The 16,109-nt window shown below is 47.9% G+C and overlaps 1 protein-coding gene across 6 annotated transcripts in view; it reads left to right on the top strand.

The window, feature by feature from the left end:
• Positions 1-15,801, top strand: part of LOC146188269 (uncharacterized) — a 219,207-nt gene extending 203,406 nt beyond the window's left edge. For all 6 annotated transcript variants that reach the window (XM_084603714.1, XM_084603717.1, XM_084603715.1 and 3 more), the window contains 2 exons: positions 7,140-7,251; positions 15,328-15,801. In XM_084603714.1, coding sequence (XP_084459840.1) covers positions 7,140-7,251; positions 15,328-15,729 — 514 coding nt within the window. In that variant the 3' untranslated portion in view covers positions 15,730-15,801. The remainder of the gene's footprint in view (positions 1-7,139; positions 7,252-15,327) is intronic.
• The last annotated feature ends 308 nt before the right edge of the window (positions 15,802-16,109 follow it).

Here is a 16,109-nt window from a genome sequence, read left to right on the forward strand (position 1 = left end):
GAATGACGCAACTGGGTGCTGCATATAGTTTTCCAACTTGCAAGTGCACATGATGGTCTCATTGGCCATCAACGTATTAATGTTTTCCAAAGTGAATTTGTTTATAAGAAAGGAAAGACACAGTATCTGTCACTTCTTCCTCTGGATACCTCAACCTTGCTGTAAGAGAGAAGAGGAAGGTGGGAGTGAAAGTGGAAAGAGAGAAAGAGGAGCTGTAATAAAGGGCTGCGGCGTAATTTCGACCACCTTGTTACGACTTAGATTTCGCGTTCGTCCGTGTTGTGTTTGACTCGGTCTTTCGGACCGGGGAGCAGTGCCTGGCGGGTCGTGCCTCGACAAGTCTCCCGCGGTTCGTCCGACAGAGAAGTCACAAAGTCAAAATCGTCAAAGTCATAGACATCGACTACGCGCTCATCGCATGCGGTGGCGGCGGCGACGCGTACGACTACGACTAGCTGGGCGGGGCCGGCTCTCGTTCGGATAGTCTGGCGGGTCGTGCCTCGACTTCTTCCTGAGAGAAAGCTGCTCAGCTCTGCCTGGACGGGACGATTGGTCTTCTTTTTAAGGGGGCTTCGCCGACCCTAGAGGCATTGTCCCCAGGGATAAGAAGAAGGGGGAGATGTAGTTAAGCCAGGTGGTTCTGGTTAAGCCCCCTTTCTGCGTGCTCTCCCCGCCCGCCGCTTCTCGCGCCATCTAACCGACGCGGCAGTTACTGTGTGCGTCGCTGGTGCCGCCACCTCTTGTGCATGAGCGCAAGCCTCATTTTATTCTCCTAACATCGCAATCTCATCAAAAAAAGATGAGCGTCCTCGCTCACACTCCATCACAAAGAATGCAAAAGAAAAATGCACACCAAAAGCGGTCACGCTCAGTCTGGGATAAAGTCGCATCACAATATCACCATATCACACATTGTGTCCACCTATTTTTTGAGCACTGTATTAGTAGTAGATAAAGTCGTCATTTTGAGGCTTCACAAGCAGCCTGCGAGGTCTGGAGTCCCACGCGTTAGTTGAGGTTGTTTTCGGTGGAGTCCTGGCAGGTAGTGGAAAATCTTCTGCGTCGAAGAATTCTTCGTCGCCACTTTCACAGCTGTCACAATCATTATCGTGTGCACTGTTTGCTACCCGCGTTTGCACTTCACTTCCCGTCGCCGGTCCGAGTTTGTGTTTTTTACGAGCACCATCACTATCACCATCACAATCACTAGCACTGTTTCTTTGCTGTAGTTGATTGGTACCATCCGCTGATTCTGCTGTCACTGTTCCTTTCGCCGCCGGTCCATGGCCGTGTTTTTCACGATCACAATCACTGTCACTATCACTCATATTGTTTTCCTGCTGTAGGCGCTTATTAGCCCCATCCGCTGGCCTTGCCCTTATCGGTGCCTCCATCTTCGTTACTGGCGCGGTCTTTTGTACGGGTTTGGCCGTGGGCTCATCATTGAGCGCCGTGCTGCTGCTTGCTTGCGAAACTTCATTCTCAGTGAAATTTCGGGTAACGTACGGTTTAAGCCGTTCCACGTTTACGATGTCCCGTTTACCTCGTTTCAACTCTACCTCCCAGTCATTCTCTGCGGTCTGTCTCACTATTCGAAATGGCCCGTTATAAGGGTGAAGAAACTTCGTTGTCCGCCCACGTCTTGAGGTTGGCATTCGAATGTGAACTAGATCACCTGGGGCGAAGCTCTGGGTTCGTCGTCCTGCGTCGAAACGTTCCTTGCTGTTTTTCTTGCTCTTAAGCTCACGGTTCCGCACAAGTTCTCTGGCCTCTTCCCAGCGCGCAGCGATATCGCCCAAGTTGCTTCTGGTCTCTTGCGGGAGCCCTAGTGCAGCGTCAGTGGGCAAGGTTGGTTCTCTGCCGTGGAGAAGGAAGAATGGGGAGTATCCAGTCGTTTCGTGTACTGAAGAGTTGTACGCAAAGATGACGTACTGTAGAAACTGGTCCCAATCTCGATGATTGGCAGAGACGTACTTGCTGATCATTACTGCCATTGTTCGGTTGAATCTCTCGCCAAGGCCGTTGGTTTGGGGATGGTACGCTGTGGTGCGGGCGTGGTTAGTACTCGTCAGCCGGAAGAGTTCTTCCATCATTTCAGCAGTAAAGTGGCGGCCCCGATCGGTGATGACACGTTCTGGTGCGCCATGTCTTAAGACCACCTTTGCTGCATAAGCTGCCGTTGCCTCAGGTGTGGCCACTGCTTCTACCCACTTCGTATAATAGTCTATCATAACGACTATGTATTTGTTGCCGTCTCGGGATTCTGTTAGCGGGCCCACAAAATCCATTCCAACCTGCTGAAACGGGTACATAGTCGGGGGAAGGGGTTGTAGTTCGCCCGCTGGTTTCATATTGGTCGTGTTTCTTGTTTGACAGTCAGCGCAGGATTGGACGTAGTGTACAATCTCGGTGAACATTTTTGGCCAAAAATATCGCTGGCGGATTTTCTTCAGTGTCCGTTTTACCCCTAGGTGACCGGCCGTGACGTCATCGTGGCACGCGGCTAGGATTTCTCGTCGTAGGCTTCTTGGCACAGCAAGTGCCAGTCTTTCCTCAGTAAACCCCTTGGCTCTTCGATATAATGTGTCGTTCACGAGGGAAAAAGGCCTTGCGATTTTCTTCACCCTCTTCCCCACAGGTTGATCTGGCTCGCGGAGGTACTTGATGATTGGCCGTAGGGACGGGTCTTGAGACTGAAGCTTCCCAATGTCCTCTTGAGACACCATGAAAAGCGGGAACTCCTCTTCGTCCTCAGGAGCGGGATCGTAAGGCAATCTAGACAATGCGTCAGCGTTCATATTCTTTGTTCCTGGTCGGTGTCTTAACGTGAGGTTGAACTCTTGCAGCATCAGGCTCCATCGGATGAGGCGTCCATTTGGGTTCTTTACTGACATTAGCCATGTGAGGCTAGCTTGATCCGTGACAACTGTAACCGGGGACCCGAATATGTACGGTCGGAACTGCTTTGTGGCATATACAACAGCCAAGCATTCTTGTTCTGTCGTGCTGTAGTTCGCCTCTGCTTTGTTTAAGTGACGACTAGCATATCCGATAACGAACTCTTCCCTGTGGTCTTTCTGCACCAGCACCGCGCCGATCCCGTAGCCGCAGGCGTCAGTATGGAGCTCGATGGGTAGTGCGGGATCGAATAGTCGGAGGACTGGGTCGTTGGTTAGTCGGGCCTTCAATGTGTCGAAAGATTCCTGACACTCATGAGTCCATGTGAACTTTGTGTCCATCTTGGTGAGTACGTTCAGCGGTCGTGCAAGACGTGCAAAATTTTTGACGAACCTCCGGTAGTAACCGCACATGCCCAGGAAACTTCGAACTTGTTTTCGGCTTGTAGGAGCTCTCGTTTCAGAGATGGCGCGAATGTTATCTGGGTCTGGACGAATGGTATGTCCGTTGATGATGTGGCCAAGATACCGGATGCTGTTGAAAGCTATGTTGCATTTGCTTGGTTGAAGCCGGAGCCCTGCTTCGTCTAAGCATTGAAAAATTTCACGCAGGTCTTGCAAATGTCCTTCTAATGTTCTGGAGAATACCACGATGTCGTCTAGATATGCCAGGCAGATCTTCCATAGCTGGTGTGACAGAACCTTATTTATCGTGCGCTGGAATGTAGCGGGGGCGTTGCACAAACCGAATGGTACCACATTGAACTCGTAGAGTCCGGTTCCTGTAGCAAACGCAGTCTTCTCTTTGTCCTGTTCCTTAATTGGAACCTGCCAGTAACCGGATGCTAGGTCGAGTGTGGAGAAGAATTTCGCTCCCTGTAGCTTGTCCATAATGTCGTCCATGCGAGGCAGCGGGTGTACATCTTTCTTCGTAACGGTGTTAACTTTGCGGAAGTCAACGCAAAACCGCCATGATCCATCGCGCTTGCGTACCATCACTACCGGTGACGACCATGCACTCGATGAAGCCCGAATAACTCCCTTTTCCAGCATCTCGGCGACCTGATCATCAATAACTTTACGCTCGTATGCAGAGTATCGGTAGGGATTCTGGTGGATTGGGCGGGCTGTGTCGGTGTTGATCTCATGTTCCGCGATGTTCGTGCGCCCGGTGGGACCCTGTTTAGTAGAAAAGATGTGGCTATATTTGTGTACCAAGTCCTGGAACATCTGCCTGGATTCAGACGGCAGTTCTTCGCCTAGCCGAATATTTTGATTCGTACCCTCTTGATCACTGGGCAGAGAAATGCTTAGAGCTGTCTTGCTGATGGTGGTAGCTCGTCCGATAGTTGCACCCTTTGGTACTGTGAGAGAGGTAGTGTCTGGGTTGGCAATGCGGACGTAACCTATCTCGTCGTTAACGACCGTCAGGGTCCGGGCAACACTAGGTCCTAACGTCTGTCTTGACTGAGTGAGTGGTTCGACCAAGTACGGCCCTTGAGCTGCGATCCGTACTGCAATAATGGCCTCGGTTCGGGGCGGCAGATTCAATTCTTCTAGGCACTGTACACGTACCGTGTCAGGTGAGGCGCAAGTATCGTCTTGCTCGAGGTGTAACGCTAACTGCCGTCCCTGCAGGGTAATCTTCTTCTGTGGGAAATCAAGCACCATTTGGGTTGCCTGACAGAATGGCAGTCCGCACAGCACATCATGTGGAAAACTTGGGAGCACTACAAACGTTGCCTTCGTGCTAACCTCCGCTCTGATCATAACTTCCAAGTCTATCTCTCCGCATGATTTCACTATCTCTCCATTTACTGCACGCACGAAAGTGCCAGATGGTCGAACAGGCTTGCTCAGTCGAGTAGCTAGGGCTGCCGAAATTACATTCACAAAGGCTCCGGTGTCTATAATTATCTGGACGTCCAGGTCTTCCACCGTGGCAGGAACCATGATGAGTTGTGTATGGTGGAATGTTGCGAAAACCGAGTCCTTATGCTTTCCACCGGGTCGGACTGCAGGACCCGGCTCTACCGGTTTCCCGACTGGTGCGGGGCCGGAGGTGCCTGGTTCTCTGGGCATTGGCGCATGATGTGCCCGGCTCGGTTGCACCGGAAGCAAATTACTTGTCCTCCCTGTGTTCTTGAGCCACGTGGCGGGAACGGTCGGCGGTCACGTTGTCCGAGGCGATCCACAGCTGCAGTTAAGGCGCGCAGGGTCTCTTGCATGGCCTCTAACACAGCATCTGTGCCCTTGTTTTGAGGGTTTTCATGGCGGCCAGGTGCGTAGAGAACCTGTGGTGGGGTGCCTGCAGCATGAAGGGATGTTGTCAGGTCTTGGCTGAAGGACATTACCGGGTGCCCGGTTGGGATACCTGGCAGCGGGTGTGTCGGCATGGTCATAAGAGCGTGGCGTGCCATGGCCCCTACGTGTGTCAGGCGCTGCAGGTGTTCTAGGAACTCCTGCGTGGAGCTGGGGTTAGAAATGGCCACGCGTTCCATCATTTCGGGTCGCAAGCCCCGCAGTAAGTACCGAAGCTTCTCGGCATCTGTCATTGCTGCGTTGGCCCGTCCACATAGCTGTAGCACCCCAGCCACGTACTGCTGTGGGGTCTCCCCTAGCTGCTGCTTGCGTTCCTGTAGGCGAAGGTACGCCCACTCTTGTACGTGCGCACCTGCAAAGGTGGCACGTAGTGCCCTTTGCCAGTCTAGCCATGTTTCCGGCGTTTTTTCCCGGAGTGCTGTCACGTACCAGGCCCGGGCGACGTCCGCGAGAGCAAACACCAAGTTGTCCGCTTTTTGTTCGTCCGTCCACGCGAGGGATCTGCCGTACCTCTCATATATATGGAGCCAATCCTCCAGGTCTTCATCGGCTGTCCCTTTAAACACGGGAGGCGGCGCGAACGCCCTCATTGACGGCATGTTTTGTTGCTCGCTCATTGCTGTTCGGTCGCTGGCGGGAATGACGCGGTTCCTCAAAACTCTTTCCGCTGTGTGCATCAGCGGCTTATTTCCTTGCGGCCGCGATAGCCTCCTCACAAAGAGCGAATAAGTCGTTGAAACGCTCGTTCAGGTTGCGTTTTTTTTTTCTTCCCCATCGAATCGTGTCCTGTATTCGAATCCTAATTTTTCCGCAACTGCGTTTCGGCGGTCTCGGCGAGTGGTTGACTTCCCTATTTTTTCTTGTTTGTCCATAGCGGGGAATTTAGCACCTCCACCACTTGTTACGACTTAGATTTCGCGTTCGTCCGTGTTGTGTTTGACTCGGTCTTTCGGACCGGGGAGCAGTGCCTGGCGGGTCGTGCCTCGACAAGTCTCCCGCGGTTCGTCCGACAGAGAAGTCACAAAGTCAAAATCGTCAAAGTCATAGACATCGACTACGCGCTCATCGCATGCGGTGGCGGCGGCGACGCGTACGACTACGACTAGCTGGGCGGGGCCGGCTCTCGTTCGGATAGTCTGGCGGGTCGTGCCTCGACTTCTTCCTGAGAGAAAGCTGCTCAGCTCTGCCTGGACGGGACGATTGGTCTTCTTTTTAAGGGGGCTTCGCCGACCCTAGAGGCATTGTCCCCAGGGATAAGAGGAAGGGGGAGATGTAGTTAAGCCAGGTGGTTCTGGTTAAGCCCCCTTTCTGCGTGCTCTCCCCGCCCGCCGCTTCTCGCGCCATCTAACCGACGCGGCCGTTACTGTGTGCGTCGCTGGTGCCGCCACCTCTTGTGCATGAGCGCAAGCCTCATTTTATTCTCCTAACAACCTGGTGCTCTTTAACATGCACTGACACCACATAGCACATGGACGCCTCTTCCTTTCACCTCATCAAAATGTAGCCGTCGATAGAAGTGAAACTTGTAAGCAGTCATTTCTATGAAGAAAAAGCAGTTGAGTCCTGTTACAAGTGCAGTATGCTGCTGTTTGTATACCGGGCTATGTTTTGGTAAGAATTAACATGAACAGGAAATTCAGAATTTCGTAATGTTTAGGAGGGTCGAATAATTTGAATGGTGCAAATATGTTGCAAACAAAACTGGATAACGTTTGCAAGTCACCTCAATATTTCTTATATGCGCACACCCTGAAAATTGAGCACTGGAGGAGGTTTAACAAAGAACCCCCCCCTCCCCCCCCCCCCACAATGTTTAAAAACAGTTTTCTGCATTTCTTTTTCAAATTTCCCGTAATGAAATTTTGTGGCTTGGAGGCAGATGGACGTTTAAGGTTAACCTGTTTTGCTTTCACCCCACAGGCTGGAGAGGCTGGAGCTCAGGCAATGGACACTCCGTAACAGCCTTGTTGACGTGCTGCCCCTCATGACCTGTCTGCAGCATCTTTCGGTGTGCCCTGCGAACGGCGACCTGGTGGGTGCCCCCGTGCTCATCTGTCAAGCTGTTGCAGATTCATGTTCGAATTCACTCAGCGTAGAACATATGCTAGAAAGCCCCAGTGGTAAAGGGGACCTCGTAACCTGACAAGGATATAAATATTAGTCATCATTTTCAGCCTGACTGCACCCACTGCAGGGCAGAGACCTCTTATATTCCTCTAGTTTCAGTAACCCTTTTCACTAGCCTCCATATTTCTGCCCCATAGGTGAGTATGGGTAGGGTACAGCTGTTATATACTGCCATGAACCCTTCTAATCTTTGTTGCTGCTGGCAGCTGCCGATGCGCAGCATTACCACTTTGCATATACTGCACAGAAAGATCTCATGATTCTTTGTTTATTTATGCTCAGTGTTGCCAAGATGGGGCTTTTATCATTCTCTGCATTGCGCTAATTTCTTGAGGTGTGTTGCAAATTGTTCCATCCACGCTACAATGTTCTAGGTTGTACTAGTCACCTTTTGCACCTTTATCGAAAATTTTCTGCGGTGACTTTAAATTAAGTGCTAACAAGTGTATCGCGCATATATAAGTCAGCCACCGGTGAGCAGGATTGCTGCTTTCGACGCTGCTGTATTTCTTTATTCTTGCGCGGGCTGTAATCAGCCCAATAAAGAGTTAACTGAAGTGTAACACAGTTTGTCCAGTTGGTGATCTAGACCTTGTCACTACGACGTGACGTCCGGTGGAGGGGCTGCTACTCATGGTAGGGACACCCACTATATCTGTGACCACAGCTCTGAAGGTATTACTCCAGAGGACTTGTCTACAATGCACCAAACCAGCCACTGACTTCAAGGCTTGCCACCTGAACATGGATTACTGCGTGTAGTGTTAGTGTGCATGCAGAAAGATCGACGGGAAGGTTTGGTTTCTAGCTATCAAAAGCTCTTTATTCTTCAGGTTCCCTTCCGCATTCCTGGCAGCCTTCGGTGCAGGGTCTTCCCCATGTTGTGCCGTGTTGTATAGTCTTACAGGCAACGTGCATATTCCATCCATGGATGTTTATTCAGCAGAGCAGAAAAATGTGTCCTTCTCCCATGCCGTTGTTGGCACTGTGGGCTAGTTCACTCGCAACCTACAGCACACTACCGGCCTTCATTCAATTTCGGGCTGAACCCTCAACATCTATGAAGGTGAAATCAACAGCATTCATTCCTAGTTCGCAGCAGTCGTAAATGTCATCCATTTTCCACTACACTTCAGAAGATTCAGAGGAGTGGGTGGAACAATACAAGCGATTGGCAACCTTCATCCTCCACATTAGAGGGCTCAGCCCATGCTGGTACAAAAACAAAGATTCACCCATTGCGTCTTGGGAAGCATTCAAGGAGGAGCTGTTGAAGGTGTCCGCCAGCGTCGTGAGGAAGGAAAGAGCTGAACTATTGCTTCACTCCAAGGTCCAGCTCCCCAACGAACCCATTCTCGCCTAAATAAAGAAAAGAAAGCACCTTTTTCGTCATGCCGACATTTACATGCCCAAAGAGAAAGTGGAGTTTCTAATGTGAGGCGTCAAGGAGTTGCAGGACTCTTAAGGAATGCTCCAAAACCCACTGCATTGCTGAGTTCGTTCACAAAGCGTTCAGTGCCAATACAACCACACTATCCAGCCCTCACTTATTCATGCCAATGCACAGTCTCTGGGCAGTAAAAACCTGTGGGAAGTCATTTGTGAAATTGTCCGGGAAGAACTGCACCTGATATGCCAGCATCCCAAAAGCGTGTAGCGACTCTCGAGGACATCGTAAGTGACGAAGTGCAGCAGGTGCTTGGCACGCCACCTGTGACTGCTACTACCCAGGAACCGCAAGGCACTAGCTATGCTGCCGCACTATGCAGCTCACCTCTGTTGCTCAGCAGGTGTTGCACGCACAGCGATGCAACACCTGCTGTGCAACACCAGTTGTTCTTGTGAAAAAGAAAGATAGCGTGCTTCACTTCTGCCTCAATTACGAGTGCTTGAACCGCACAACAAAGGAAAAATCTACCCCTTCCTCTGCATCGACAACACACTGGACTAGTTATGCAGCGTTAAGTACATTACATCAATGGAACTGAAGAGTGGCTGCTGGCAAATTCAATTAGCGCTTGTCCGTGTCTTACTTCCTTCTGTCCTTCGTGTACTTTCACGCTATTTTCCATCATGTGGTCTACAAGTTTGGTTGTAAGCATTCCGATGCAGACTGTTTAATATAAGCCCCTGTTGAAGAGCTGCCGAGCGAAGACTATGCCTTCGAGGGACTGGTAAGCGTCACTAGTTTCGAACTACAGCAGCACTCGGATCCTTAATTACAAAGTATGATTGATTACCTGGAAGACTAAGCCAGTTCACCTGTTCAGGGTTCAGTTGTCTTTTGTGTAACGCAATGACATAGTCGTGAAGAGTGTTGCATACAAATCCTGTGCCCAGAAACCTAAAAGGTGATATCCTGTCGGTGTTCTGTGATCAGCCAACGGCATGGCATCTTTAGCTTGCACCCATGTCTCATTGAAGGCAGAATTATTATTTGCCACAGTTAGCTGCCAACATGGCTCATTACTTTAAAACATGGTGTCAGCAAGACAAGACACCTCCCGATGATACCTGCCAGGCTGTTAAACCCCATAGAATTAAGACCTTTCAAAAAATAGGGATGGACCTTGTTGGCCCCTTCCCCACTTCAGTAATGAGCAACAAGGAGATCATCGTGGCCACTGGTAGCATGACCAGCTACGCCGAAGCAAAAGCCCTGCTTAACGGTTCCGCAGGAGAAGTTGCCGAGTTCTTCACTGAATGAATTCTCCTTTGAAACGATGCACAGCATTTATGGTAAAGCTCACGCAAGCCATCTTGAACTACAGCCAAACGATCCACCAAAGGACAACTGCCTGTCATCCGCAGACAAACAGACTTACTGAAGGTCTGAACAAAGCCATTGCCATACGTAATCGCTAAACACAAGAAGTGGGACACCATACTGCCCTACAAAGGTCTGAACAATGCCATTGCCATACGCAATCGCTAAACACGAGAAGTGGGACACCATACTGCCCTACATGATCTTTGCCATCTTTCAAAATTGACACATGTACTTCATTGTTCTTACGTGAAAACTTCTGCAGTCGAACCCGGATATATCCAACTCGAATTGGATCGCGAAATAGCTCAATATATCGATAATTTGATATACAGAAATGGGCTTGAGATGCCACCTGCGATCACGAAAAATGATACTGTATTTGTCGTGTAATCAACCCACTCCCCACTTTTGCCCCTGAAAATAAAAAACAAAAAACAAAAAAACGCGCTCAGTGGCACGTCCTTTCGTTTCAACCGTCGCGTTCACAGGTCTCAATTATTGGCAGCGTGTCAAGGTGCTACGCAGCGATAATGTCACGGCGTGTTTATCTTTTGACTACACATTTGATAGATCCTGCGGTGGCAGGTAGGGGTGTGTGAATAGCACTTTTTCCAAAACGAATCGAATACGAATAGTGCACTCTTGCTATCGAATCGAATACAAATAATGTAGCTAAAAAGCAAATCGAATACGAATCGAATAGTGAAAGCAGCGAATCGAATACGAATCGAATAGTGAAAGCAGCAAATCTAATACAAATCGAATACTCTGCAAGTTATATTCATATCATTTGTACGTTGATTACAAAACATTAAAAAGTGTCTGAAATTCGATTCTATTCAAAATGCTGTTTGATATATAGTTCACAACAATGTACAGCTGCGTCAACCTTGGCTACAGGCGAGATAAAGTCTAAATATTTAAAAGCAAAAAGATTGCACAGAGCCATAAGCAAAAGAAAATAGTACTCAGTAAAGTCAAGTGGAGTTGTCAGGAGTTAATAAAATTACTAGATGCAACTTGGCTAGAAGTACAGCCTGGCACTACTAGAATGCACAACTAGAAATTGAGTACTGTCAAAATGGCATCAGTCAAACAACATCACATCAACTAAGACAAGACTTTCTCAGACTAGTCATCAAAAATTTTAAAAATGCTTGACTAGATTAAGGCTCTAACACTGCGGGGAAATCACACAGAAAATGCAGATACATGTCTAGATTAATCTGCAGTTTTTATTTGAGCATTTAATGACTAGGACTGAAACTTGTTGCAACAGTTATGAGAAACGACCATCCACAAAGATAAAATTTGATATCCCAAAAGGTGAAACATTAAAAGTAGTGCAGATGCAGTGAAACAAAGCGCATTTCACAAAGATTTAAATGAGTATATGGAACACTGGGCATGTTGCAATGGCAGCACTATACGTAAAAAAGTGTTTTAACTATGGGAACAAAATAAAGGCAGTCTTGTGCATCATAATGTAACTAGGGATATTCACCAACAAATGGTTCTGGACTGTAAAATTGCACAGCAGGTCTGTTGGGAAATGTTATGGAAGCTTGCTTCGACCGCACTGAGTTGCCAGAAAACAAGGTGCAAGAAACAAGGTGTTCCACACTGTCCGATGAAAGTGATTCCTGCCGACAAGTTACTGTGTTGGAGCAAGTTGAGAAGAGTCTCTCGCTTGTCACCTGAGTAGCCGGAACGGCAAGGTACTGTCTGGCCATGGTTGCAAAAGCTCCATACTTGATTTTTCCTTCTGTTTGCTTCCACTGAAATGGGCTGCTATCATGAGGCAATACTGGGGACTGGAGATAGTCGCACATTTCTTGCATCAAAGAGCAAGGGTTTTCATTGTGTTTTGATGATACCAAAGTATTAAACACTCCCCAAACGGATGACTGCTCTCCTCTCCAATCCATCTGCTCCTGTGCAGAAGTTTCTTGCGAGCCCAACTGTGACAGCCTCGACTCTTCCTGTTCCTGAAGTACTGTACATGTACAGTCAAGGACAAAAGTTTACGGGACGCGAGTTCAGGGGAAAATATTTATTTCTGCTCGGTCGCGTAAATATGGAGAATGAAATTACTTGGTCACGAGGGGACATGCGCGCCCCATTCAGAGAAAAAAAAATGCACATGCAAACTAGCGAGGCAACGAAGAAATAAATGTTTTTCCACAAATACGCGTCCCGAAAACTTTTGTCCCTGACTGTACATGTAGCGTTACTTCTCGGCAGAATAGAGACGTGTGAACTATGACACGACTACGAGAAGTTGCCTCCGCGATTCGGGATATGTCCAATGTTTCCATGCGAATGGACCGTGTCGCGGCCACGCTGAAGCATGTAGGCTCCCTAAAACGGTGATATCTGCTGCTCGCGTAGGTTTATTGCGGCATCAAGTTGTGCCTGCTCGGAGCTGAGTCTGCCTTCGCGAGAATGGTCAGAGGTAACCGAGACGTTAATTCGTGCCAGTTATTCGAAAAGTATTCGAAAATTATTCGAAAATTTGCCAAGATATTCGAACAGTTTCGAATAATTTTCAATTTCCACTATTTGATTCGTTTAAAGAATCGAATATTATGATATTCGATTCGATATTCGAAAATTTCGAATGTTCGCACACCCCTAGTGGCAGGGAGCGAACTTGGCAGAGTGCCCGTGATAGCTTGATTGCACAAGCCTGGTTCAACTTATGCCGCACTTGTGGCTGGCGTAGTTCACTGCCATTAAAAATCTTTGGAAAGCGTGAAGCTGCAAATACCGTTTCAAGTGAACAAGGGTAAAGGTCGATGTCATTATCGCAGCTGACCACATGCTTTTGTTGATTTATATATGTAAAAATAGACGACTCGCAAAAAAAAAACCCGGCCTCTTAACGTCCACAGTTGTTATAGCTTATGCTGCGCTGCACGTTCAGTACAACAAGTAAGGACGACTTTCCCAGAATAAAAAAAAATGCTGCTTCCTAACGTCAGCTGCCATACATACGCTACGCCGCACATTCAGCGAGCGCCTATTCAGCACCATGGCAAGGATGAACGACTTCTGCAAAAAAAAAAAAAAAAAGCTGCCCCACGTCAGACACCGCATGCAGAGCGTTCGCAACACACACTGGACAAAGCATCTAGCACGAGCTGAGCTGGCGTGTCCGCGCATGCGCAGTGCGTGCTACTGCGAACGAAGACCAAGAAAAAGAGAGGAAGAGGAGAGATAAAGCTCAACAGATGAGTGGGCACACCCTTGCGCTTCGCTCTATCGCGGTTTTTCCCTCTCCTCAACACCTCGGCTGCATTGGTTCCCTCTTGTTCCTTCACGCACATGGCTTGCAAATGTAGCGCGCTAGTGCGGCAGTGATCACAGCAGACACACGCGCCTTTGAGGAAAGGGCGCGGCACTTCCCTAGACCAGCCGTCACCGAATTGTGCCCTCTAGTTCCTTTCGCGCGTGGCTTGAAAACGTCACGCGGTAAATGGTCAAGGGTGATGCGATAGTCTTTAGGGAAGGCGCACCGTCCAATGCGTGGGGCGGAATTCAATATATCGAACAACTGGCGAAATTGAAGTCGATATACGACGCAGCTTTCCTATACTTTTACATTTGATTGTCAAGGGGATATTCTGTGAGTTCAATATAACCATTGGAATTATTGATGTTCGACTGTATAACAAACTTGTTTTTCAGAGATCTGTACATTATGGTGTTAACCTTCTATATTTAAATCCCATATTCATCCATCTCCACTTTAAGGTACATCTGTACCCTGAGGGTATTGTAAATAAACACCGCCGTCCAGGAGACTACCAGGATAACCCTGTTCCACTTTGTGTATAGCAAGAAGCCCACGACCAAGCTCGGTCCAGTGCTTTCATATATCACAGACGAGGACAACCTCGATGTCACTGCTTATCTTAGCATGCAAAGGATTTTCCACAAGCAGCAATGAACTGAGACGATGCTATAACTTGCAACGACATGATGCTGAGTACTAGCCAGGAGAGCAAGTCTGGTTACGGACGCTGATTCATCATCGCAGACTGAGTGAAAGGCTCTTACAGGGGTACTTCGGCCCATACAAAGTCCTCTGCCACATTGGACAACTGGACGTGATCTCTGACGGCATGACGACATCCCAGCAGCACTGCATGCACCCAAAGATTGTGCATGTTATTTGCCTTAGCCCTGTACATGTGCTAAAAGCCCCCTTAATGTGTAGATATTTAATGTTTATGTGTAGCTTGTAGTTTGCGGTTACCATCTGAACTGTACTGCACCTCGTCATGAAAATTCAGAGTAATGTTGTTTTTTTTTGCATTTTTTGTGAACTCCAGCATTAGTCATGAGTTAAGATGAGGCAGTTGTAGAAAGCTAGCTATCTCGTTGACCAGCCAGGCGCTGTACTCAGAGCAGTACTTTTCTTTCTCTACTTCTACTTCAGAAGCCACTGTCTTAAGTGTTCCAGTGCTTTGCTAATTTTTGATGAAATTTACGGTGGGCAGTAAAGCTTGCTCCTGACTGCTGCATGATTATGCACTTATCTCAAGGTGTACTGAATGTGCAACAGAGATACGGGCATTCCAGGACTTTAGACCCTAAGCACTTGGTGTTGTGTCGACATTGCTCACATTTTTTTAGGTAATAGCCTTTCTTGGCCCATGAGTTGTGTAGACAGGGAGTTTGTACGAAAAATGTGTGTGCACAAACTAACACGCAAGAAACAGCAAAGCACACCGCAAATGACTGCCACATCGACTGTCTAACAACGTGTTTTTAACTCCCCTTATCTAGCATAAGGATGCCGCAGAGCACTGAATGAAAGCACAGCAGTGACAGTAAGAAAAAAAAAATAAAAAGGAACAAATTCAACAAAGCTGTCCCCCAAGGTTGTGGTAGGCAGTGAAAGCATTTTGAAAATATCTGCACTGCAAAAATGAAAAGAAAAAGACAATCTTCTGTTAGACACGTTGTGCCATCTAGTGAACTTGACACAAAATGCCACAGCACTGCAGTCTCATGTAGCAAGAGCAGCAAATGAGTGGAAAGGAGAAAGGCTTTCACATTTTCAGCTCTTAATCAAGCGAAAGCAGCCAAATTGAAGATGCAGATTGTTTTAGGATTCAAAAACGCCTTTTAAAAGTAAATACCTTTTTTTTTAAATGTAGCTGAATGGTGCCGAAATAACTTGAATTTGCTGTTTTTCTCCAGGCTTCAACGAATCGGAATGTGCTCCGGTCGTGCTTGGCTGCCACAGACAACCTGAAGCAGATCACGTGGGTGGTGAGCTGCAAGTCACTGGCATCACCACAAGCTGCGTTTGACCTCAGCCTGGCATTTGAGCCTGGAAACCTATGTGATTGCCCTTTTGGAATCGATGCGAACTCTGCAGATGTGCCTGCCTCTGGGAGTTTCCTGAAGAATGTCAGCCCTAAAACTCGAGAGGTTACGAGCACCCATTATATGTGCTGCAATTTGAAGAACTTTAGACATGTCTGGAAACTAAGTCTGCATCAAACGTGGCATATGACAGTGCGGCAGGTCTCTCAGGGACTGAAGCGCTGCCTGGGACCACACACTGCTGTCTGCTTCTGTGCTGAAGTTGAGCAGTGAACGTAAATGCACCCAGTTTAAATTTCGTTTCAACAGAAGTTGTTCACAGCAGTGTATATATGACTTTTTTTTGCATGGCACCAAGTTGACTGCAAACATGCAAAAATAAACTAAAATGATAACTGTATTCTTGCTTGTTTTTCGTGTATGTGTATTTTTATTGTTTATGCAGTTGCAAACTCATTTTTTCAGACCCAGCGGGACACCAAAAGTGGCACAGAAAATCAGTGAGATTGCCTAAGATCACTTTGGTGCATGAAATCGCTGTGAAAAATCGCAAAATTTGCTATTTCTTGCATTTTGTATGCAAGCTGTGCTATATTGAATTAGGGACTGTCATACTTTCATTGCCGCCACTACCTAACCAGTGATAAGCTGGG

This window comes from Amblyomma maculatum, chromosome 5 (genome assembly GCF_055883805.1).
Source record: "Amblyomma maculatum isolate TAMU_Amacu chromosome 5, ASM5588380v1, whole genome shotgun sequence".
Classification (NCBI taxonomy): Eukaryota; Metazoa; Arthropoda; class Arachnida; order Ixodida; family Ixodidae; genus Amblyomma; species Amblyomma maculatum.